Source organism: Microcaecilia unicolor, chromosome 2 (genome assembly GCF_901765095.1).
Source record: "Microcaecilia unicolor chromosome 2, aMicUni1.1, whole genome shotgun sequence".
Lineage (NCBI taxonomy): Eukaryota > Metazoa > Chordata > Amphibia > Gymnophiona > Siphonopidae > Microcaecilia > Microcaecilia unicolor.
In genome coordinates this window covers 413,291,861-413,318,063 of record NC_044032.1, presented here as the reverse complement: position 1 = coordinate 413,318,063, position 26,203 = coordinate 413,291,861, and the positions used below count along the sequence as shown (strand labels likewise).

The 26,203-nt window shown below is 41.0% G+C and overlaps 1 protein-coding gene across 1 annotated transcript in view; it reads right to left on the bottom strand.

Moving 5' to 3' along the window:
* The window catches only part of GRID2 (glutamate ionotropic receptor delta type subunit 2), a 1,142,370-nt gene that overhangs the window by 237,300 nt on the left and 878,867 nt on the right, over nucleotides 1-26,203 (bottom strand). Inside the window, exon 12 of the mRNA XM_030190694.1 lies at nucleotides 9,878-10,044. Coding sequence (XP_030046554.1) covers nucleotides 9,878-10,044 — 167 coding nt within the window. The remainder of the gene's footprint in view (nucleotides 1-9,877; nucleotides 10,045-26,203) is intronic.

Below are 26,203 nucleotides of genomic sequence, written 5' to 3'. Positions count from 1 at the left end.
GGCCTAAATGGACGTGACCAAATTTGGTCAGGTGGAGAGGTGCCCGGCCTAATTCTATATACCAGGTGGGAATTGAAGCCTATTCTATAAAATTTAGGTCTAGTATACATAATATGCCTAGGTGTATTTATTTACCATGCAGATTTTTCAGGCGCCATATATGGAATCTAGCCCTAAGCCCAGAAGGTACATAACACGAGCCATACTGGGGAAGATTGATACTCCATCTTGCCCAGTATCTTGCTTTCAGCAGTGACCAATCCAGGTCTTGTGGTATTTAGGCGGTGCTAAGGGCTCTTATGTGGTCAGCGTTATTCAGTTAGCACAAGCTGTCAACACACTAACTGAATAGTGCTTCCTTGCCATTCCCCCACTCCTGATAAGAACATAAGTATAGCCATACTGAGTCAGACCAGTGGTCCAACTAGCCCAGTATCCTGTTTCCAACAGTGGTCGATCCAGGTCACAAGCACCTAGCAGAAACCCAAATAGTAGCAACATTCCATGCTACCAATTTCAGAGCAAGTAGTAGCTTTTTCATGTCTATCTCGATAGCAGACTATCCACCTTATAATTGAAAGAGAAAAACGCCTAGATTTCAACCCAAATCGGGAGATAGACGTTTATCTCTCTTATCTCTCAAAAACGAATAAATCGGTATAATGGAAAGCCGATTTTGGACGTTTTCAACTGCACTCCATCGCGGAAGCGTACAAAGTTGATGGGGGCATGTCGGAGGCGTGGCGAAGGTGCAACTGGGGCGTGGTTATCGGCCGAGGAGAGATGGGCGCCTTTCGCCGATAATGGGAAAAAAGTATGCGTTTGTAGCTAGAATTTAGGGCACTTTTCCTGGACCGTGTTTTTTCACAAATAAGGCCCCAAAAAGTGCCCTAAATGACCAGATTACCACCACAGGGAATCGGGGATGACCTCCCCTGACTCCCCCAGTGGTCACTAACCCCCTCCCACCACAAAAAAATGAGGTTTCACAACTTTTTATTTTCACCCTCAAATGTCATACCCACCTCCCTGGCAGCAGTATGCAGGTCCCTGGAGCAGTTGTTAGGGGGTGCAGTGGACTTCAGGCAGGTGGACCCAGGCCCATCCCCCTACCTGTTACAATTGTGCTGCTTAATGCTTAGTCGTCCAACCCCCCCAAACCCATTGTACCCACATGTAGGTGCCCCCCTTCACCCCTTAGGGCTATAGTAATGGTGTAGACTTGTGGGCAGTGGGTTTTGAGGGGGATTTGGGGGGCTCAACACACAAGGGAAGGGTGCTATGCACCTGGGAGCTCTTTTACCTTTTTTTTTGTTTTTGTAAAAGTGCCCCCTAGGGTGCCCGGTTGGTGTCCTGGCATGTGAGGGAGGCCAATGCACTACGACTCCTGGCCCCTCCCACGAACAAATGCCTTGGATTTATTCGTTTTTCGTTTTTCAGCTGGGCGCTTTCATTTTCCATTATCACTGAAAAACAAAAACGCCCAGCTCACAAATTGTCGAATAAAACATGGACGTCTATTTTTTTCGAAAATACGGTTTGGTCCGCCCCTTCACGGACCCGTTCTCGGAGATAAACGCCCATGGAGATAGACGTTTTCATTCAATTATGCCCCTCTATGTGTTTTTCCTCCAGGAACATGTCCTCTCCCAAAAATAAATACCACTCAGTTAGTGTGTGCACATGGCAAAACTAACACAAAAGACTTCACTGCATCCAGAGATAGGCCATTTTTCACACTTTAAGGACCATATTCTATAAATAGCACCAAAAAATCAGAACCTTAAAATTCACGCTAAGCGCTATCCTATAAATGGTGCTGAAAGTTGGGTGTCATTCATAGAATATGCTTAGCATTGGGATCGGCACCTAACTTTAGAAGTGAGGATTTACACCAAGTAAACCCTGGTGTAGATCCTTGGGTCTAAATTCGGTACGGATCTCTCCTATTCTATGAGTGCACATCAAATGTAGGAACGCCCCGATCCGCCCATGATCCTCCCATGGCCGCAAGAACCCTATAGTACATGCTTTCACTGTGCGCATGTACAGGGGCAGATTTTGGGTGGCGAATGGACAGAGTCCACACCTACACGTGCAGATGATAAGGTTCCTTTATTTATGCACATATGTGTGGAAAGTATGTGCTGATGTTTATACCAATCCTTGAACTAGGCACAACTTTATAAAATTATCTTCCATCCCCCTCATTCTATATAATGTACCAAAAGTTAGGTGCCAATTTGGTTACACACCATAATGGTGGTGAAACGGCAGTTAATCTTCTAAATTCACGTGAATAACTTAGTGTCTAAGGAACTTATTTTCGAAGGATATGGATGTCTCAAAAGGCTGAAACAGAGGTCCATGTGCTTGAAACGTCCAAATACCAATTTTGTAAAGGCAGAAAAAGGACATTCAACACTGCAGTACGTCCAAATAGCAAGGGGTGTGTTGTGGGTGTGTTTGGGGCTGGATTAGGGAGGACCTGAAATCTGGACATCCATTAGCAATTATCAAAGGAGAAGAAACATCCATGTCTAAAATGAAGGATGTCCTTTGTGAAGATGACGCTACTGTGAAGATGAAGCTCCCATCTCAGGATCCCAGGTCCCTCTTTCACTCAGGGTAAGCTGGTTCTCAGTATGCAGATTTATGCAAATTACTCTACTACCCCTCTCTACTCGGGGTGACCTGGTTCTCAAAAAGGCAAACATAGTCAGGTCTCATCAACAGGATTTTCTCATACAAATCTTTATTCCAGCCTCCGGGACACACTTCTTTTAGCTTAAAACACTTTGACCAGCTTAAACAGTTCTTCCAGCTTAACCATTTCTTCCTACTCAGTGCAATCTTCCAGCTTAAACATTTCTTCTTGCACAGTTCAATACCCAAAAGATTTCTTCCCCCTGAGCCCTCCCACACAGGCATCCGGGCTCAGTACTAACTCAGTCCTGGACACACAGTCCTTCCTTGTAGCACACAGTTCTTATACCTGACACTCTAGGGCCTTCTTACCCCAGCCGTATTAATTCAGTCCTTCTTTGTAACACACAGTTCACCACCAGGCTATAGGGCTCAACCAGTACTTTCCATGGGGATCTTCCTGCTTCCGCTACCAGCCCTCTTCTGCAGCGGCTAGCTCTCCTTTCCCCCCTCACAACTCAGGTGGGGTATTAAGTGGTTAATGGCCAAACAGGACCCAGCCCATAACCTGCTGCACCTGTTTCCACCCCCAGGACTCTCTCCGGTCCTAGCGACCTCCAGCTATACATCCCCTTACTGGCTCCCTTTGGTGACTCACCCAGCCCTTCTCCCTGGACATTTTAGGGGAACAGCGCCCTCTAGGGGCCTAACCAGGGTAGGATAGCCTCTTCCTTATCACACCTTATTTAGAACTATTTTAGCATGTCCAGGGTACAAAATGGTTCCTTGATTGAGCAGCTGTCCACTGGAGGGATTATGGCATAATATCTCCTTAATCCCCCAGCTGTAATTTTCCCCTTTTCCTCTCCCCTGAAAATGAAATCAAAAGGGGATGTCAGGCTCTATGACAGATTCAGTTATTATAGGCATTCTTAACAAAGCAGGCAGTAAATCTGAAGAGTAGTTTAGAGGTTAGTGTAGAGCAGGGGCATAGCCAGACTTTGGCGGGAGGGGGGTCCAGAGCCCGAGGTGAGGGGGACACATTTTAGCCCCCCCCCCAGTGCCGCCGACCCCCCCGCCATTGCCACCGACACCGCCCGCCAGCCATTGTCGACCCCGTGCAGGACGTCAGAAACAGAAGGAAGCCTTTTGCGAGGAGGACCTCGGCTGGCGGGGGGTTAGGGGTCCCCCGCCAGCAAAGGTAGGTGACGGCGGGTTGGCGGTGGGTGGGGGGTCGAGCGGGTCATCGGCAGGGGGTCCAGGGCCTAATCTATGGGGGCCCAGGCCCCCCAGGCCCCATGTAGCTAGGCCACTGGTGCAGAGGACTGTAAACCAAGGGACCCAGGTTCAAATCCTCCTTCAATTCTTTTTTTCTTTTTATTGTGAGCCTTCCAGAAAAAGAAAAAATATCTACTTTACCTAAATATATAAGCTACCTGCAAGCCTAACGGCTATAGGAGTGGTGTACATTCAGGTCCAGTAGGTATGTTGCTGGTTCTGGAGGGCTCACAATTATTTATTTATTACACAGTTTCTATACTGTGCTATCAAACTTTCTAGGCGGTTTACAATTTCCACATACACAATAAAAACAGATCAATAACAATACTTGCTCTTCCAGCAAAACAAACAAAATCACAGATAGCAAATTACAAAGTACCCCCCCCCCCCTTTACAAAACCGCGCTAGTGTCTACCACGTGGTAATACCGACACAACCCATTCAAAGTGAGTGGCTTGTGGCAGCAATATCTTGCAGCAGCTACTAGCATGGCTTTATTAAAGGGGGTAAAAGAGTTAAAGTGGATTTGAACCTGAGTCCTTTGGTTACAAGTCCACTGCATTAACCATTAGACTGCCTGTCTGCTCTGCATGGATGTCTGTGTGACCATTTTCCAAGAATGCTGCCATACAGATGTCCAAGTAACCCCCCCCCCCCCCATGCATAATTTGTTTCCAGCGTATGGACATCCATCTCATGTATTTTTGGACAGGAAATCTTGATGTATTTCCTGTTTGAAAATACATGTGAGATGGATGTCCATTTAGGACGTTCTGATGTGGACATCCTTTGGAAAATGCCCCTCCATGTGTTCTGAATGATAAATCAACTGTTTTAACCACTAGGCTACCTTCTTCTGTTTCCCACTTTTTGATTTCCTGTTGCTTTCCCTGTAGGATTATTGTGTTCAGCCACTAAATGGTTCCTCCATGTGTTCTAGCATGCAAATGCAAAAGGGGTACTCATATGAAAGGGGCATGGGTGAGTCATGGGAGTTCTGACTATGTGAGTGTTTTATTGAATACTGTTGCATTAAGGTATCCATTTACACCTGCCATAAAGCAAGCATAACAGTTTATAGTTTATTAAAACTTGTTATATCCCCCCCCCCCCTCCAAGTTAACTTGCAGAGCTGGGCAGGCTACAGACTAAAAAACAGAAATAGCAGGACAGAAAGGATCTACAATATTCTGATAGGAAAGGGATAGATCAGTCACAGCAGATCATTCGTTTAAAAATGAGGGGAGACAAAAAATAGTCAGGTATAGGTGAGACAAAAGGGTGGGGGAGGAAGACAGGAAAGAAAAACAAGGGGGAGGATATGAAATTGATGCAATATCCCACCCTCTTAGCTATGCAGGTGAAATACTTGTTTGAAGATCCAAACTTTCAGAGCTATTTTAAAAGATAGTTCAGACTGTATATTATGGAGAACCAGATGGTGGTCACTGAAAGATCGAAGAAGCAAGCTTAAATGATGGCGTCTACATTTAGGAACCTAATTGTGGATTTACATTAGCATTTTATAATGTATTAGGTACACAAATTTCTCATTATAGAATACTAGCTCAGTGCCTAGATTTTGGGCGCCTAACTTTTGGATCCCTTTATAGAATTGCCTCCCATGTGTATTGGCAATAAGTGTGGATGCGCTTACTTCTTCCTACTCGAGAGGCAGTGAGTGCACCCACACTAACTGCACAAGTGACCCACGCAGTAAGTATCGTACGCTAACTGCAATGTGCATCCATGCTCATTATTCCCCATAACCCACCTATTTCTTGCCAGACATAATATTAGCACACAAATTAACACCTGCTACTACGCTAATGTGGTAATAGTTATCACATTCATACGCTAACCGTGCATTCTAGCAGCTTCATGCACTTTAGTAAACAGGCCCATAAATATCCAAAGTTGTCTACAGTATTTTTCCTCTCATTTAATATTTGAAACATTTTCAAATTGGTGGATTATATCTTCCAGACATGATAAAAGGATGTACCAGTATATTCTTGGAAGAAGACTATATAAGATGCTTGTTCAAAAGTAGAGTCTAGATTTGGTTTAAATTAATAGTTCAGATCCTACTTTTGCAAGAAATCTTAAATAAAGCAGCTTTCAGCAAAACATCATAAGAGTATCCATACTGGTTCAAACCAATGGTCCATCTAGCCCAGTATTCTGTTTCCAACAGTGGCCAATCCAGGTCTCAAGTACCTGGCAGAAACCCAAATAGTAGCAACATTCCATGCTACCAATCCCGTGGCAAACTGTGGCTTCCCCATATCTATCTCAATAGCAGACTTTTCCTCCAGGAACTTGTCCAAACCTTTTTTTTAAATCCAGATATGTTAACCATTGTTACCACATCTCCTGGCAATGAGTTCCAGAGCTTAACTATTCATTGAATAAAAAAAAATATTTCCATGTAACTTCATTGAGTGTCCCTTAGTCTTTGTACTTTTTGAAGGAGTAAAAATAAATTGACTAATTTTTACCAGTTCTACACCACTCAGGATTTTGTAGATGTCAATCATATCCCCCCCCTCAGTCATCTTTTTTCAAAGCTGAAGAGCCCTAACCTCTTTCGCCTTTCCTCACATGAGAGGAGTTCTATCCCCTTTGTCATTTTGGTTGTTCTTTTTTTTTTTTAACCTTTTCTAATTCCACTATATCTTTTTTGAGAAACGGCAACCAAAACTGAACACAGTACTTAAGGTGAGCTTGCACCATGAAGCAACACAGAGGCATTATAATATTCTTGGTCTTATTTTCCATCCCTTTCCTAATAATTCCTAGCATCCTTCCCTTCATGTATGGAATTTCTGTTCACAAGGATTTCACACTACTGTTTCATGTAGAATGTTTATTTTGTTTGACTCAATTCCCTCCTTAACATATAGCGCAGTCCCCCTCCAATTTGATGCACTATATCATTGTGATATAATTTGTACCCTGATAACACAGTGTCCCATTGATTGTTTTCTTTCCACCAGGTCTATGAGATGCATATTATATCTACCTCTTCATTTAGTGCTATATACTCTTAACTCTCCCATCTTATTTTTTTATGCTTCTAGCACAGTATAGAGAGACTCAAATTGTGTGTTTTCCTTGCATCTACAAGCTGCTTAGAAGTTGATGGGGATAATTTGCTTTCTTTACTCTGCTCTCCTCTTACACACTCCTGGTTTTCTTTCACCATTGTTGAAACCTCCCTATTGGGATGCCTTGAATGTCCTGTTCAATAGTATCCTTCAAGGATTCAACACTGAACCATGCATTCCTGGGCAACCGTCGGCTTCCCCACCCCTTCATTTTAGTTTAAAAGCTGCTCTATCTCCATTTTAAATGTTAGTACCAGCAGCTTGGTTCCATCCCGGTTATGGTGGAGTCCATCCTTTCGTAATAGGCTCCCCCTTTCCCAGAATGTTGCCCACTTCCTAACAAATCTAAATCCCTCATCTATGCACCATCATCTCAACCATGCTCTGAGACTTTGGAGCTCGGCCTGCCTCTTGGGTTCTGCATGTGGAACAGGGAGCATTTCTGAAGATGCTACCCTGGACCATCTGAATTTCAGCTTTCTACCGAAGAGCCTAAATTTGGTTTCCAAAACTTCCCTCCCACATTTTCTTATATCATTGGTACGCGCATATACCAAGACAACTGGCTCCTCCCCAGCACTATCTAAAATCCTATCTATTTGTCACAGTTAAAATATAAACATGCTTGTATTTAATGTGTTACAAATAAGTCTAAGATTTCAAACAGTGATTCTTAAATTGAGTGAAATGAACTATAGCAGCATAAATACTACTTAATAAACATGTAAACAATTAGCAGGCATATGTCAAACAAACAACTTATTATAGGCACGGCAAGATAAAATCCATCTGAACCAATGCATCATCAAAATAACCAGTACAAGCATTGTATAATAAACATTAAAAAAAACTAACTAAACAAGCTCTTTGCATCTGAACAAGACATATCATTATGTTTCATTGAATCAAACTCCTATGGATCCTTCAAGATCAAACTCCTATGGATCCCCAGAGACCATAGCAATCGGTATAAGTCAATGGAGAGTACATACATTTCATTCATTCTTTTATTAGATTCATAATTCAAGTAGATGTACATTTACTAAAGTGTGCTAATGACATTACTACACATTACTGAATGGGTCTTATTGTATCATAAAATGGGACATGAGGTAAATAAGGTGAATTAGTACATGTTAGTAGCACATTCTAGTAAATCTATAAAGGTAACTTCAAAGTGAGAAATAAGACACAATAAACAACATAAATAAAAAACAACATTAACGTAACAAAACAATATTAAGGGGCCCTTTTACAAAAGGGTTGGCATGCGGCAACCCCAAACTACCACTGGCCCAACATGGCCATGGGGGTAGTTCTGCCTCCAGCATGAGCCATTTCTGGCACTGCTGGATTAAAAAAATATATACCACAGGGGGTTACCACTGGAGTAGCGTGGGAGCCCTTTCCGCCCCCCCCCCCCCAACACACACACATGGCTACACGGTAAGTGCAAGCTTGCTGCATGGTCATGTGTTTTTTTCGGGCTTTTTACCCAATTCGATAAAAAGGGCCCTGGTGCATGGCAAAAATGTCTGCTGTTGCTGCCGCAGAACCCCTTTTATTGCAGCTTGGTTTAAGGGCCCCTTAAAGAGGTAAGATCTCATAGAGCTGAAGTTCCCTCAGAGACTGATGTTATGTCCAGAGAGAAATTAAAAACAGTACATCACTCTTCAATTATTTCAAAACAATCCCACAGAGAAAAATCCAGTTACAAGCCATTTCCAATAGCCAAGCATTCACTTTTTTACAGAACCTCAGGTAATCCTGAGATTCACTATACGACACAAGTATGTCTTATTTCATCAACTATTATGGATCACCGGGGCTGCATTAGTACCATAAGATAGAATATAAATAACGATATGTATCACCAAAGATCACAGTGGTTACTTGATAAATATAAAATAATCAGGAACAGAGGTTCTCTCTTGTAATCGTAATCCCAGCCTCTTAAAGAGAAACTAGAATCATATAGTTACACATTTCAGATGCAAGTAAATATAAAAGACAGTGCTGAATTAATATAAGATGTTGAAGCTGTACATATCCTTAATTCTAAAGTTCTCCTAAAGTTAAGAACTGTTTTCTTAATGAATAGGTGCAGAAACAGTTGTTTAGATTACTGCTGTGAGCAGTGCGTTTTTTTCTAGCAAAAAAGATGCCGGTACTCAAATGCTAGGACAACCTTCAGGAGTGGGGTGATCACTGTGGAACTCATCCCACAATAGCCAGACCCCCTGCAACCAGTCACAGAATCTATGACAAGGCAGAATTGGTGTGTAGAGCCTGAGCTCTTTCATTAAAACTTGGGGACAATGGGTCAATATTAGCAGACAATGGAAAAGGTGCTGGTACTCAGTACCTTCAAGTACCCCCTAAAAAAAAAAAAAAGCCCTGGCTGTGAGTAAAAGTGAGTATTTGGTGGATATATGTGAGTAAAAGTACCCACAGAGATTTTCAGCTGGTATTCTGCAGGCATTTTTTGTTTTCTGACTAAAACATGCTTAGTTCTGAAAATCGAAAACCATACATTTTGCTGCCTCTCTTAACTTAACCCCCCTCCTAGGAATATTCTTAGAATAAGAATAAAAGTAAGCAACATCTTTAGAAGCAGCATGTGCTGTGGAAAACCCCAAGTCAGGGGTTTGTATGTACACTATCAGCTTCCTACAAAGACACTTATAGCCAGTATCGACTGTTATTTATCACTTCAAAAGAAACAAAGTTCATATTTTTCTTTTAATTTCAAGAGGCGAGTAACTCCCAATTTTCATTGTGTTTCATAATAGCTGAACAAATCAATTGTGTTTTCCTATTTTTAGCCCCTGAAATCTTACCTCTGCGAAAATATATCTCTGTAGGGGCTGCCATGCTGAAGTGCAATCCCATAACCCCTGTCTGCAACAGTATTCCCAATTGTGTAAAAGGAACAGTCTTGATCATTGATAGCCACATATTCTAACACTGCTGCATCCCACACAAATGCATAGCTGCCATATTTAACCTGAAAAGACAAGATATAGTGATTATGGTTAATAAGTTCAGCAACATATAGCTATTAACATAAGAGCTTCTTTAGCATAGCATCCACTGATGAAAATAATGTAAGCAGACATTTTTTGATAACTTTCTGCTTGCAACATATAAGAAATTTTTGTTTCAGTTCCATTTTAATTTTTCTTTCAGGTCTCCCTCACTTTGGTGGTTTACTCTAGTCATTAAACACTGTCAAGAGATCTACTTTTCAGAATATATACAATGGATACTGACGATGCACACTTCCATGTGAAGGTACATTTTAGACAGAATATTGAATTTTTTAACACCCAACAGAAAGGACTTAACAAGGACCTGGGGTTCCTAGCCCATTATAAACCATAAAGCTGTATGTCTCTGTTGATCACCCTCCCCTCACCTATCCACACCCATCCTGTTAGAATATCAATGATATGCTTTGATGTTCCCATGCATACTTCCTACCCACCCCCCTCCTCCCACCCTGTCAGACTGTCATAGTAATGCTTGAATGTTTTCACTTATATACAGCTAGCACATTTGCTTATTTCCGATCTGACGAAGAAGGGCAACCTTCGAAAGCTAATCAAGAAATGTATTAAGTTATGTCCAATAAAAAAGGTATCATCTTATTTTCTTTTCCATGTTTTATTTTGTTTGATTTCTATTGATAACCTTAAGAGTGGACTAACACGGCTACCACACTCCTCTACTAGACAGAATATAGAAATCGGAATTGAGACATCCGGATTGGGATGTGTCAAATTCCGGTAGTATGTTAGAAATGTATTTACTGATACGGGGGTCCTTTTACTAAGCTACAGCAAAAGGGGGCCTGTGCTGGTGTCATCATGTATTTTTCACATGTGCTGTAGCCCCACAGCGTGTAAAAGGCTGTTTAAAAAAAAAAAAAAAAGAAATGGCCATGCGGCAAGTGAAGCGCTTGCCACACGGCCATTAGGGGGAGAAAACAGCACTGCTCGATTACTGCTGGGTAAACATTGGCTATAAAAATATTTTTGTAGCACTGGAAATGGTGCACGCTGGGGGTAGGAACTACTGTCGGGCTGCTACGGTAGCCCAGCGGTACTTCCACTTTAGCGAGCGGTAAGCCTGTGTTGGGCTTATCGTCACTTAGTAAAAGACCCCCACAGAGTATTTTTTTTAAATACATGTAAGGATTGGACCTGTATGTGCTGGTTATGTGTGGAAGCAGTACCTATTTTGCAATTGTCAACATCTAAAACATCAATGGAAGCAATGTGTAACATACATATCTGTCAGCACGTAAACGTGTATGTTGGTATTTCAGAGCATACATGCATAGGTGCAAGCTCTTAGATTTATTTATTTATTACATTTGTACCCCGCTCTTTCCCACATACAGCAGGTCCAGTGCGGCTTACATAGTAAAAGAAAGCATCTTACATGGTAAAGAATACAGTAAAAATAAGGAAATGTGAGAACAGTATCATAAATTGTGATGATCATAACTACTTTCATTATGAAAGGCATTACAAAAGACATGTGAAAAGAACGTAATGAACTAGAACAGGGAAGGTAGACAAGGATATGATAGGTGAAAGGGAAGGAGAATGGGAGGGAAATGGTAAATGATGGAGGGAAGAAGATGAGGGATTGAGTATAACATTGGGGTCAGAGTAAGCGTCAACATCTTAGCAGGAGTATTGTAGGTGATCTGGTGGAATAAAGCTGGTCCATTAGGGTAAACTTGCTTGAAAAAATGGGACTTTAACATTTTCCTGAAAGGTAAATAGTTATTAATAGCTCGGATGGGTCTTGGGAGAGCATTCCAAAGTTGACTATCCAGAAAGGAGAAACTGGATGCATAGTATGTTTTGTACTTGATACCTTTGCAGTTTGGGAGATGTAGATTGAGGTATGTTTGCAATGACATAGATGTCTTTGTTTATCATTTTATAAACCTACATGTCTGTGTTCTCCCAATTAGGTACAGACTCCACCATCATGTGGTGCTATTGATTTTGTGGGGGCATATATACTGGGGGATTAAGGGGGTGACCTCCTCTAATCACTCCTGTAGAGCACTGCCCAAAATGAGAAACTTGATAAAATGTAGACATCCCCAGGAGCAGATGTAAATCTTGATGTTGATGTTGGAGATCGTAGATGAACTCTATATATAATCCCCACACTAAGGGGGGAAATTATCAAGATGCATTTGGGCTTTAAGTTGAGTTATTTGTGGTGTATAGGAGTGTGCTAATTGTGGCTATGATGATGGAGGGGTCACGTGGCTGGCAGCAAGACCAGCGGGCAAGGGGGCCAGGAGGTGCCTTTCATGGAAGTACTTTATCCAATGACTGGGCCAGTCCTCATTATAAGTAACAGAGTCATTATGGCATGTCATGGTGTTGTCTTGGTGAGGCTTTAACACAATATTCAGGGGCCTTTGAAATATAATTGCAGTCTCATTAAATCTAAAGGCTTTAAATTAATACAAAATGGAAAGAGTAGTAAAAGTATTCCTAACTTCAGAACATTGGTTTAGAGCAGTGGTTTTTCAACACAGTCCTCTGGGATCACCTGGCTAGTTAGTTTCTTCAGGGTATACGAACATAACATAAGAACATAAACTTAGCCATGCTGGCACACATCAAAGGTCCATCATGCCCAGTATCCTGATTCTAGCAGTAAATCCAGGTCTCAAATACCTGAGAATATACCAAAAGAGTAAAACAGAGTGTATGCTGCTTATCCTAGAAAAACGTAATGGATTATCCCAAGTACATCTAAATAATGGCTTATGGGTTTTTCTTTTAGGAAATTATCCAAACCTTTTTTTTTAACCTGCTAAGTTACCTGCTTTTCACAAATTCTACAGAGTTTAATTACATATTGAGGAGCCCTTTTACTAAGCTGCGAAGGTGTCTATGTGCACCCAACGTGTGCTAAAATGGAGTTACTGCACAGCTACCACTTGGCCCTTGCAGTAATTTCATTTGTGGTGTGCGTCTGCTATGTGCGCCCAAAAAATATTTTTTATTTTGTGGCGTGCGTCAGCTATGCGTGCCAAGTGGCATTTGGCACACTTAGGTCATTATCACCCAGTTACCGTGTGAGACTTTACCACTAGGTCAATGGCTGGCGGTAAGGACTCAGACCCAAACTGGACATATGGCAATTTTCATTTTGCCGCACGTCCATTTTCGGCAAAAATTTTAAAAAGACATTTTTTTGCAGGTACACTGAAAAATGATTCTGCGCGTGCCCAAAACACACATCTACACTATTGCAGGCTATTTTTCAGCGCACCTTAGTAAAAGGACCCCTGAGTGAAGAAATATTTTCTCCAGTTTGTTTTACATTTACTACTTAGTAGCATCATTGCATACCCTCTAGGCTGTGTATTTTTGGAAAGAATAAACAAGTGATTCACATCTACCTTTTCTACTCCATTCAATATTTTATAGACTTCTATAATATCTCCCCTTAGCCGTCTCTCCATGCTGAAGACCCCCAGCCTCTTTAGCCTTTCCTCACAGGGAAGTTGTCCCATCCCCTTAATCATTTTTGTCATCTTTCCCTATACCTTTTCTAATTCTGCTATATATATTTTTTGAGATATTGTAACCAAAATTGCACAAAACAAAAGAACATAGGAATGGACAATTGGTCTTTCAATAAAGGCCAGTAGTAGGCTTGCAGATTCCTATGGGTGTCTACATGTTTAGTGTATGCTAAAAACGCTAGTGCACCTTTGTAAACAGGGTCCTAAATTTGGTTTCCAGAACCTCCCTCCCATATTTCCTATGTCATTTATACCCATATGTGCAAAGACAGCCAGCTCTTCTTATTTAGGTGAAATGTGAGGTCCAAAGCTCTCTGATGCATATTCATTGTGGATATCCAGAAAACCCAACTGGCTAAATGGTCCCTGAGGACTTGATTGAAAACAACTGGTTCAAGGGAATCTGCCAATATCTACCACAACAATTATTCCATCTTGTAAATCAACTATGCGCTAAGGTGGATTTTGCTAGATTTTTTCCAGCCTTTACCTCAGACAATTTAGCTACTTATCTCCTTGATATCATGGTCCTCTGGTATGTTCTGGCTCTTCATTCCCCCCTTCCTCCCCCCCACCTTCTCCTACTAGTTCTTCCACTCTTTCTAATTCCCAATTCTTTAGGAACTTTGCTCCTTCTACATAATTTAGGGGACCTTTTACTAAACTGCATCTATTGAGCAGATTCACATGAGCACATGCTAACTAGATAATTCAGACTTATTCTGGAAGTACCTAGTGCCTCCTAACTAGGAGGCTGTAAGTGTTGCTGCATTTTTTTTTTTTTTGCAAGTCCTGCACGTAATGGGAAAATTAGTGCAGGGCCTGGAAAGTCCCGTGGCAGCATGTGCTAAACTCAGATTTTGCTGCGGCTTAGTAAAAGGGCCCCTTAGTTTGGTAGGGTTCCTCTCCTCCATGCAGCTCTGGCTCTTCTCTCGATGGTATTCCGGCATGGCTTTTGAAAGATAGCTGGTCTACACCATCCATGATTTTCCTTGATCTTTTCAACACCAGTCTATTTCAGGGTGTAGTCCCCCTACTTTGGAAACAGTTCCTGATTAGGCCTGTTCTGGAAAAAAAAACACAGGCAGGTTCTTTAATCCTCCAAAATTTTTGACCCATTCCCACTTTACCTTTTCTTGCTATAATTACTAAAAAGACAGTGTTCAAACAATTGTCCCATTTTTAGACATCTAATTATATTTTCCAGTCCAGACAAACTAGTTTTAGGGAGGGCCATAGTACAGAAAATGCTTTGTCATAATGATGTTCAGAAAGATGGCTTCTTGATTCAATTAGATATGACTATTGCTTTTGACTTAATAGATCATTCTTTGCTCTTGCTCCATTTTTACAATTAAAAGGGATTAAAAGGGACTACTTTTAATTAGTTCTGATCTTATTTTTCTTTTCAATCATTTCAGGATCTTTTCAGGGTAGTTCCTATTCCAGCCTTCTGCCCCTCTCTTGTGGGGTTCCCCAGGTTTTTAATTTAAGGCCACTCTTGTTCAATGTCCTCATAGTCTCCCTTGCTATTTTGGCCCAAGGATTGGGTTTTATTGTCTCTCTTTATGTTGATCATATCTTTTGGTAGCTGATATGTGAGATCAAACATTTCAGGACAAGCTTGCCCATGGCCTAGTATTGCTTCCTTGATTTTCCCGCCAAGCTTGCCTTAAACCCTGAAAAATCAGAAGCCTTATGGCTACCCCATCATGACCATTCTGACTCTATCCAGTCCTTTATTCATAGTATCCCAATTCCAATTAAGCAATCGTTCTCCTCCTTGGGAGTTCTTTTGGATCACACACTGTCTTTAAGTTCACACATTTCCTATCTGTAACAATCTTCTTTTCTGGCCCTTCACAAGATTAATCCTTGAAACCTTATTTCAATGTTAAAAGCTTTGCAGATGCTACTCCATGCAATGGTTCTCAACAGTTTAGACTATTTTAATTCTCTACTTGCTCAGGTTCCCATATATAAGTAAAAGCATTTACAGCTCATATAAAATATAGGTATGCAACATATAAATAATGTTTAGAAATATGACATGACTCCTATTTTATTTGAACAACATTGATTCTCCATTACATTTCAGATAAAATTCAAGATCTTAACACTTTTACACACAAAGGGCAAGATTCTATATATCACACTTAAAAATTGGTGCCGAAAAAATACACCAAGGCGAATTATATAAACTATGCCTAATTTTTAGCATGGTTTTTAGAATATGCCTAGCACCTGTCCGCATGACCAAACTTAGTCTTGGACAATTATGTCAAGTAAAACTTGGTATAAATGCCTACGCCTAAATTAGGCACAGATCAGGTGTATTCTATAACAATATACATAGTTTTTAGAAACACCCATGACCCCGCCCATTCAACGTCTATGGCCATGCCCCTTTTCAACCATTCGCCTTAGAATTTATGTGCATTCCTTTACAGAATAAGCTTAGACAGTTGTGCATATAAATAATTAATGCCAATTAGTGTCAATAATTGTTCATTGGAAATGATTGATGTTGATTGGCTTGTTAGCTAATTAAGTTCTGTGTGAAAATCTGGACTACAACCAGATTTGCGCTTGCAACTTAAGTTGCACTATATAGAATCCGGGGGAAAGTGTAGTATTCTGGTATTTCTCTTTATCTCTCATCTCTAATCATTCATTACTCTCTTTTCTGCACTTTACGTTCCTCTTCCTCCATCCTACTTGTGGCTCTTTCCTTCACCATGTTGCATCGAATTACCTCACTCAGCATGGCTTTCTGTTTGCTTCCTTCTTTTGGAACCCGCTACCTTCAGAGCTTCAATTTGAGCCTTCCCATTGTAAGTTTAAGGCAGCTCTGAAGACTTGACTATTCATGTAAGCCTTCTTTGACAATTGACTTCCTTGTTTCCTAGGTCTCACTTAACAACTTGCTGCAGTCAATTCCCTACCCTAGTTGTGTCTCATTGTCTGAATTATTAGTCACACCATCTGTCCACTAGAATTATTGTTCTTATATATATTTCCCTTTCCTGTTTCCTGCTGTCATTTCTAATTTATTTATTTGATGTATTTATTTATTTTTCTCTGTGCCCATTCCTCATTTGATTCATTGTAAACTTTCATGATGTTGACTGATGAGTGATGGTATAACAAATATTACAAACAAAGAAAATAAAATCTTGGTTAAATTACGGGTGAGAAGTTTCCTGGCAACTCCTGTAGTTCATTGGTATTAGATTAAACTTTGAGATACTATTTAAGGCTTTGAGATAATTTTCAGTCTGCTTTTAACTCTTAACTTCTTATTCACTGGTTTTATATCCATGTTGATCCCCACAATAAATGAAACTACCTAATCTCTTATTTGTCCTGTTTGGCTGTCTTCAACAGATTGTAAGCTGTCGAGCATGGACTGACTCTTAAATGCTTGTAAACAGTGCTGCATACGGCTAGTAGTGCTATGCAAATGATAAGTAGAGTGGTAGCAGTTGAATCACGGGGCAATGCAATAAATCATAATTTCCTTTAACATGCTGATTTACTTTTAATTTTCTCATGATAACACTCCCAGCACAATAAAACCATCATACTAAAGGATGGCAAGATTGGCATACAGACCGTAGAATTGGGAATTACTCCTGATATACAAAGCTGTGCTATAGGTTTTCACTTCTCTTTCAGCACAGAATATTTACATCACCTCAGGGAAGATTTTACTTGAATATTTAGGGTCATTATCTTGCTGAATCACTCACTTTTGGTGCAGCTTCAGCTCATGGAGAGATGGCCTGATAGCCTCCTCTAGAATTTCTGATATACATTATTTAGGAGATCCTTGATATATTCCTTTCTGTAGTATATACAAAAAGATTTATTATTTTGCCTAAGTGCTATTCTGTAGATATTCAACTATCTTCCATAACGTGTATTTACACTCGGGAGTATATACATGAGCAGAGAATGGGTGGATCATAGTCAGGGCTCCCATTTAGGCACATAACTTACATACTACTATTAGTTACACAGGTTCCTGCCACATTTAGTTGCCCGCACCTATGCTAGCTCTATGGTTGGTGTAAGTGTGGATGCCTAAACATTAGGTCCGCAGATACCAATGCCTAGTTCCATTATAGAATAGGCTCTTACTGTATGGCCTTGGGGTGCCTATATGGAGAAGACCAGTTAAAGAATTACCCCGTTAGTACTAAGTCCATAAGGCACTGGAACATAGCAGAAATTGAACAGCACAAAAGGCATCATGGAACATTGAAAGTCAAAAGAAGTAGTCATTGCTGTCTTTGATCAATTTTCCTTCTTTACTCCAGCCTGACAAGATGTTAAGTCTAAGGAAGAAAATAGTAAGGCTTGCCTTAGAGCATCCATTACTCATCAATTTCAAGCCGCAGGATTCAAATCTTTCATGGCAATCTGATTTAATTTTCTGTAATCACAACAAAAGCTAATAGTAGCATCCTTCTTCCTAATGATAATAGCTGGGAAGGTTGAAGGACTGTTACTTTCTTAAAATCCCTTGTGCCAGTAGATTCAATTAATAAAGCTTAAATTCTTCATATATGTGTGAAGAGACTCAGCTATACCTCAGTTTAATGTCATATATCTCATATATTTCAAACTACACATATTTTAGTGACTATGGGGTCATTGTTGAAAGAGGAAAAACATCCAAAAAATGGCACAAAAGGCAAATGGATGTATTTCTCACCAAAAAAACGTCCAAAGCATATAATCAAACAAAAGAAAAAAAACTGGCTCAAATAGCTAGTACATTTAGATCAGGACATCTCCAAAGGGGGCATTTTGAAGGCGTGATATGGGTGGTCTTGAAGAATAAACATTTCCAGCCCATAACAGGTAGCAAAACATTTTCCCAGTGGCATGAAGAAAAACATATGGAATTAGACCTGATATAAAAGCAACTAGGGTAAGAGGAAAGCTGTCTTTAGACTGATTTGCAAATTTGTGGAGTTGGAGCGTGGAGGAAGTGCTAGTTTGAGAGAAAGTTGAGAGTTGCTGAGTGCTGTGTTACCGTGTGTCTGTTTGTCTGTTTGTCATCCTTACTTTCCCTGACTTGCCTCCTCTGTGTTTCACCTCCTCAGCTCCTTCCCCCCCCTGCTATCCCCCCAGCTACTACTATCCCTTCCTCTGTATTTCCCCCTCCCCCAACACACATTGTCTCCAAGCCCACACACCTCCAATTATACCCCCTTACCTATTTGGCTTCTGTCTATCCTTGCTGCTCTGTTTGTCCAGTGTGCTGCAGCTGTGTGTGTGTGAGGACTGTTGTTTGCTTGTGTGTGAGGACTGTTGGTTACTACTGGGAAAGTGAGTGCTTAGAGGGTGTAGTACGAGTGTTTTCTGTTGTTGAGTGATTGCTGTGTGTGACTACATTGTTTGTCGGTAGTGGGAGAGTGAGTGATTGCAGCTGCTCTGTGTGCTGTGGTGGGAGAGTGAGTCCTGGGTGGTGTTTGTTGGTAGTTGTTCTCACTAGGTAGGTAGGTAGGTAGGTAGGTAGGTAGGTAGGTAGAGGTGTGCACAGTGGTGTGTCTGGGGTTTGTGGGTTGCACCTGTGGTGATGGGATATGGATGCACTGAATGCAGTGTTGGCTTACGCCATGGTGGAGGTTGAGGAGAGTTTGAAGGGGAGGCCATACATTCCAGAATTTTCAGGCCCCATACTGTTTCCTGGACCTTACTGACCAGCAATGTCTTAATAAGTACCGGTTTGACAGGGCTACCACCCAGCACCTGTGTGACCAGCTCCAGCCCCTCCTGTAGACCAGGACCCATAGAAACAATTTCATCCCTGTCCACCTGAAGGTCACTGCCTCCCTCGCCTTTCTGGCCACTGGTAGCTTCCAGTCTGTCCTAGCTGTGAACATGGGCCTGACCAAGCCTGCCATTTCCAATTGCCTCACCCAGTTCCTTTATCCTTCCTTACTCATACCTCATATTACATCGCCTTCTCCACTACTCTCCTGTAGTGCTCTGAGTCCCCCTCTGATTCCACAATGCAGCCTGCTGTCTTGGCTTCCTGCTGGAAATCTGGTCAGCGAGTGACCTGAGTGTCCTGTGGTGCTCTGGGCACAGGACCTATGAAGGAGATCTGGGCCTCTCTGGCTGTTGCCTCACTTCTTTTATGGCCCAATGACTTGGGGTGCAGAGGTTCCCACCCTTGGCCACTTAGGTGCTGGCTCTTGGCCTCCATTAGAGGCACCACTTGCTGATGGGATCGATGGTGGTGGAAGAGACCTGGTGTTGCCTGTTCTGCCAGGTGGAGCTGCAGGTGCCTGCTGTGTGCTTGCAGAGGATGTTGTGGCTGCTAGGCATGCACACAAATCCTCAAGTTGAACCTGTACTTGGTGGCCTATCCCAGTCACCCTTTGCTGCAGGCCCTGGAGCAGCTGGACATATTGCGGTGCCTCTGCCAACGGGTAGACATAAATCGCTTGTTTACTGTTTCCAAAAATTCTAGGACTAGAGGGCATGCAATGAAGCTACAAAGTAGTAAACTTTAAACAAATCAGAGAAAATATTTCTTCACTCAACATGTAACTAAACTCTGGGATTCATTGCCAGAGAATGTGATAAAAGCAGTTAGCTTAATGGGGTTTAAAAAGGTTTGGATATCTTCCTAAAAGAAATGTTCATAAGCCAATAAGATGGACTTGGGAAAATCCACTGCATATTCCAGGATAAGCTGCATAAAATCTATATTGCTGCTCTATGATTTTGCCAGGTTCTTGTGACCTGGATTGGCCATTGTTGGAAACAGGATACTGGGCTTGATGGTCCATCCAGCTGCTACATTAAAATAAGCTGTTACTGAAGTAGAACAATCATTAGCTACTATGGAAGAAATACAGTAAAATCTCTTGCTTATTGTTCAGATATGTACTGTCTAATTATGGACTTAATTGCATTTTAATGTTTTTATTATCTTTATACGTATATAATGTTTTAATTGTATTTTATTTTATTGTAGCTTTCATTGTTTTAGAACGTATGTTTTATTTAATATTATGTATGACTTTATAACCTGCCTAGATCTTCAGATATTGCAGGATATAAATAATTGAATTAAATTAAAACTAAATTTTCTCTTCCACTGTGCTATTTCTTTCTTTCAGAGGCTTATCTTGATATTTGATGATTTCTCTATTTTTAGACATTTTAATTCTCAGCAAAATAACTTCCTGATGCCTTCTGTCTCTGAATGCAGGAGAAAAAAATGGTGCTGGATTGCTGGTTCTTTCAGTTTCCTGCTGATTTGCTGTAATCATCATCCATAGGATCTAAACAAAGTGAGGCAAGGAGAGGTTTGTTTGGCTGCGTACCACAATATTTCAACGATTGGTGAAGTGATTAATTTGTCTTCCTTTCCCCCCTTCTAAACAGGATCCACTGTGGCTGGATAGACTGTATTGTTGCAAAAATAAATGGATTGAATGATGATTTGGCTTGCCATCCCCATGGTCATTTGGTTTATTTAAGAGGTACGTGAACAAAAAATGCCCTCATTCATCATATTTTACCATTAGTTTTAAAATGAATGCACATCTGTGGATAAGATAAGGCAACCTGCTGTTCAAACATCATTCCATATGTTACAATATAGAGACAATTCTACAATTGGGTGTCTCCATTTAGGTGCCCCAAGGATGTGCACTAGGAGAATATTCTATGACACCTAGGCATAATCCGGTATTGGGGTGATAATGTGTCTGCAGTTACACCAGCCATACAGCTAACATAAGCACAGACGTCTAAATGCAGCAGGAACATATTTACCTTAAAGTATTATGGAACCTTATCCATGTCCCACCTATGCTCCACTCATGTGTATGCTCCCCTGCATTTACGCACTACAATTTAGGTGTGCTGTTAAAGAATAGTGCAGGCACTTCCACAGGTAAATATATACTTATGTGTGCAAGTACTAGTATTTTAGACATTTATGCATGCAAGGGGTCCATAAATGCGGGTGCCTAGATTATAGAATTGCCCTTCACCGTTGTCTGTCAGGAGTGGTCCTCACAGCGCGCACCTTTGGGGATGTAACACTGATGTGTGCAGGGTCATTCTCACTGGATATAGCGATTGGGTCCAGGTTAGGAACAGTATAACTGTGTGTGTGGGGGGGGGGGGGGGGGGGGGGGTGTCTTTGGCAAATTAAGCTACACTCTCCACTCTTCAACAGCACTTAGCAACTCAGTCCAGGACAGAAATGGGGTTCTGAACCAAAGGTTTACTGAAAAAATAGTCTTCAAGTAATAGGACAGTCTTCACAGCAAAAACATAACATCAAAACACTTACAGTCATTAAAATCTCCCAGGACTCTCCAATCCCCAAGAGACTCCTCTTTCACTCTTTTCTCTTGTGTACATCTCGAGCTAGGCTGAACTCAGATGTGATCACAGATATAGTTCCTTCTGGCTGCCTCATCCTCCTTGCTCAGATCCTAGGGGTATCTGCTGTATCCTCTCCTTCTTTCCAGGATCAGTGGCTCTCTGCTGCTCTCGTACTTGTTAATATCTTCCAGGGAAGTTAAGAAGTCTAAGCAACCCCTGCTCCCTCTTAAAACTCCTCTGTTGTTTGTGGCACAATGGCTGGGCTAGCCAAAGACCCTTGTCCCCTCGCAGTACGGTGCAATGGCCATGGACCAGTAGCCACAAAAGGCAAAATCTTCGGGCTTGGGTTTTATAGCAGTCCCATTTTCCCTCAAAAAGGGGTCTCCTCATACCCTTATCTCCCATATCAGGAGAGCCCTCCCTTTTTCTAGACCCTGTGGGGATATACACAGGTCACACAATAATATTTTAGTTGAGCCACTAGAGGTCTCTGCCATCCACTTAAAGCAGAATCTAAGGGGTGTCTACACTGTGCATCATAATATCATGCTTACAAGGTTGACAGAAACAGGTATTAGTGGCATGGTTGAAGAGAACTGATAGAATTTTTACATGGTTCAAATTCTCTTCAACAACAGCACATCATTACCTTGGGCACTGAACCATGGAGTGGCACAGGGATTCATACTGTTTCCCATTTTATTTATTATCTACCTCAAATATGTGGCTCAGTTACTTCAGTCAATTGGCACAAAATTTTACATCTATGCTTATCATGTGCAACTACTCATGCCCATTGAACCACCGCATTGAATGAACTGACTATATGTCTAACTGCAACTCAGGAATAGGCAAAAAAACAACAAAATCTGTCTGAAACCAAAGAGAGAAATTAACCCAAGTGGACAAAAACCTGAACTCAAAATACCTTATGGGAAGTATGAACTCCCTCTAAAATCAAAGGTCAGGAATCTTGGGATACTGCTGGACTCATCATTCAATCAGACCCAATAAATTAAAAAAAACCTTTAAAAATTGTCTCTATCACCTGCAGCAACTATGAAATTTCTCTCCATATATTGAAAAGATGAGTCTGACCACAGTGGTCCATGTCGTGAAAACATCTTGACTACACTAATGTCCTGTACACTGGTCAAACCAAAAAGAGGTTGCATCAGCGCCAACTAATTCAGAATGCTGCAGCCTGACAGACAAAATGGGCCAGAGTACTTAAAGTGTAAGTTGGCCCTTTATACCCCTTTGAGTCCTCTACAGTTCTTTCAAGAATCATCATTATCTGTACCCTCATCAAAGAAATTGTTTGATGTGGTACTTGCTAGCAAGCCTTCTCAGGAGAAGCCCCCACACTCTGGAACTTACTCCCAGAAGGGCTATGTCTATTGAGACTATCTCTACTTCAGGAAGCAGGTGAAAGCCTGGCTCTCTCACAAGCCTTCAATACATATAGTGACTATACTCACTCCGTACCTGGACCAGCTTGCTGCACACCCAGTAACTTAGACCAGTTCCTCATGTCTTGTTTAACTGAAAAGATTTTGCACTGAGTTTAGCCACCCATCTATTTATCCCAATTGACTCTGTACTACCCATCTTGTCCCCATCTATATATCTGCACTTGGCCCCTCAGTTACATAGAATTAGACAGTGCTCTATTGCTCTGCTTATCAGTATAGGCTGACATCGTATTATATCTGTTTGAATATTGTTCCATGCTGTCTATTATGGTATTGTTTGCATTCTACTGACATATTTCCAAGTTTACCTCATGTATTGTATTTATGTTTATATTTGGTCATTTTACTATTGTTATGTTGTTAACAAAACTGCAAATTTTATGTAAAACTGAACCTGCTGTACGCCGCCTTGGGTGAATCTGTTCAAAAAGGCGGTTAATAAATTCCAATAAATAAATAAAGCACAATGGTTATACTCAAGCACATGTTACAACAAGTAGGTGCAACCCAGGATCAGGTGTGCTCAGGGAAGGAGTGGGTGGAGTGTGGAATGGGACAATAAGTACACTCATAGGTGTACACTCAAAGCCAGAAGAGCGGAAGACGCTGTTATTTAAATAACAGCGTCTTCCGCTCTTCTGGCTTTTACTAGTATACACGCTTATGTTGGATTCCAGACAGCACCAGCGTTTATGCCTTTCACTCCATGAGAATTCTGGAGGCACATCTGAATACATTGATTTGAAGACCCCTGAAGAAGGCCGGTTGGCCAAAACACGGACCGTGTAGGGTCCTAATAAACTTCTTTGGTGCTTTTACTCTCTATGGTCTTTATCTGGTCTATTTTGGTTTTCCTTCCACTCTCTTTGTTGTTTTATGTGTTTTTTGCGGGAGACTTGGACCTTTTATTTTGTTGGATTCAAAAGAATATCATACAGTACTGCACTGAGACCAACTTGGTCCCAAAAATCATATTTCTCCTGAAAAGATGGTGCGGCCTAATTATTAGACGCAAGACTTCTGAGTTCATTTCCTGTCTTTCTTAATGACTTGTGCTGAAATCTTTAATGATGTACTTTATCTTCAAATACCTATTTAGATTGTAAGCTGCTTAGGACAGGGATTCCATGTACGTCTATATAATTTGTTGCACATTGCTTTGATTAGAGGTTCTATATAATTACCAAAACAAATAGGAAAGGAAACGTTTCAGAGTTATCTACAAGGAAGCTGCATCTATATAGTTAGCTTTAAAATCAATCACATTGATTTTAAGATGTTACCCAACCTCCCATTTTTTGTTTTATGGAAAAAGTGAATTCACAACATATATAAGTTCAAAGAGTAAAAAATCTATCTTTAATTACTTGTGTAATAGAAAAGATATAAAGCAGAACCAAACATTAAAATCTCCTAGTGTTTAAAAGAATATGCATACATACATAGTAAGTGATGGCAGATAAAGTCCTGAGTGGTCCATCCAGTCTGCCCAACAATCACACTCATTATGAATTCATGATTAAATCAACAATGAATACTTTATCACGAGTCTTCCTTTGGCGTTTCTGGGACATAGACCGTAGAAGTCCGCCCAGCTCTATCCTTATGTTCCACCTACTGGAGTTGCTATCAAAGCCCACTCCAGGCTATCCAAATCCATCTTGTCATTTGCAGGACCCAGACCATAAAAGTCTGACCAGCACTGTCCTCGGTTCCAGCTACTGAACTTGCCATTGAAGCCCTTTCCAGCTTATCCTAAACCGGATTGCCACATACAGACACAGACCTATAAAATCTGCCTGGCACCGGTCTTAGCTCTTTACAGCCGGAATAGCCATCCAAGCATCACTCTCACATCAAACCCCTGCAGCCATTTAAGGGTTTTTTTAAAATGTATTTTTGTTTTCTACCATCTGTTTTCTAAATAGAGTCTCCCCCCCCCCCCCCCGCCACACACACACACGCAGGTGTTGATTTTTAAAACTGCATGCACATTTTTATTTTGTGCCTCTCTAGATAGTTGTGTGGGTGTTTATGATAGTATGTATGCCCAAGGGACCCACAAGTGAACTAGGGCATTGCACAGGATTTTTTTAAATGATTCATTCATCTTCTCTCTGGTGAATAATAGAAAAAAAATCTACTCTTCAGTGCTGCGAAAAGGGGGCAGATATTCTCATTTGTAAGCTTGTTCAAATGTTTGTCAGTCAGATAAAGAAAATTCCTTTGGGAACATATCTCTTCAATGTCTGGGGGAGGGAGAGAATGGAAGGAAGTGAAATGAAGTATTTTGTAAGCAGGTCAGTTCTGCAATACGTTTTCACCTGACAGGAATGCCCCCCTTTCCAGACAAAGAGCTTTTCAAAGATGTCTATCCCAGTCACAGTGTAGATAGCTATGTATTCTTGTCTGGCTACTAGAAATTAATGGAACTGTAATATTTTTTCAAACCACTCTTCCCTTCTGGATGCCCTGTTTGCATACATGGAGTCACAATAAACATCCCTTTTCTCTTAATTTTTTTTGTTTTATTTATTTTATTGTACACCACTTTGATTTGTCTCTGCATTATAGGCAGTGTATTAAATGATGCTAAAAAATAAACAATATGGTGCTCATTTTCAAAGCAGATGGACATCTCAAAATGACTAAAAAAAATCCATCTGCCAAAAACGTCCAAGTTGCGATTTTGAAAGGTAGAATTTGGATGTTTTACACTGAAGTTTATCCAAATACCAATGGGGTGTGTTGAA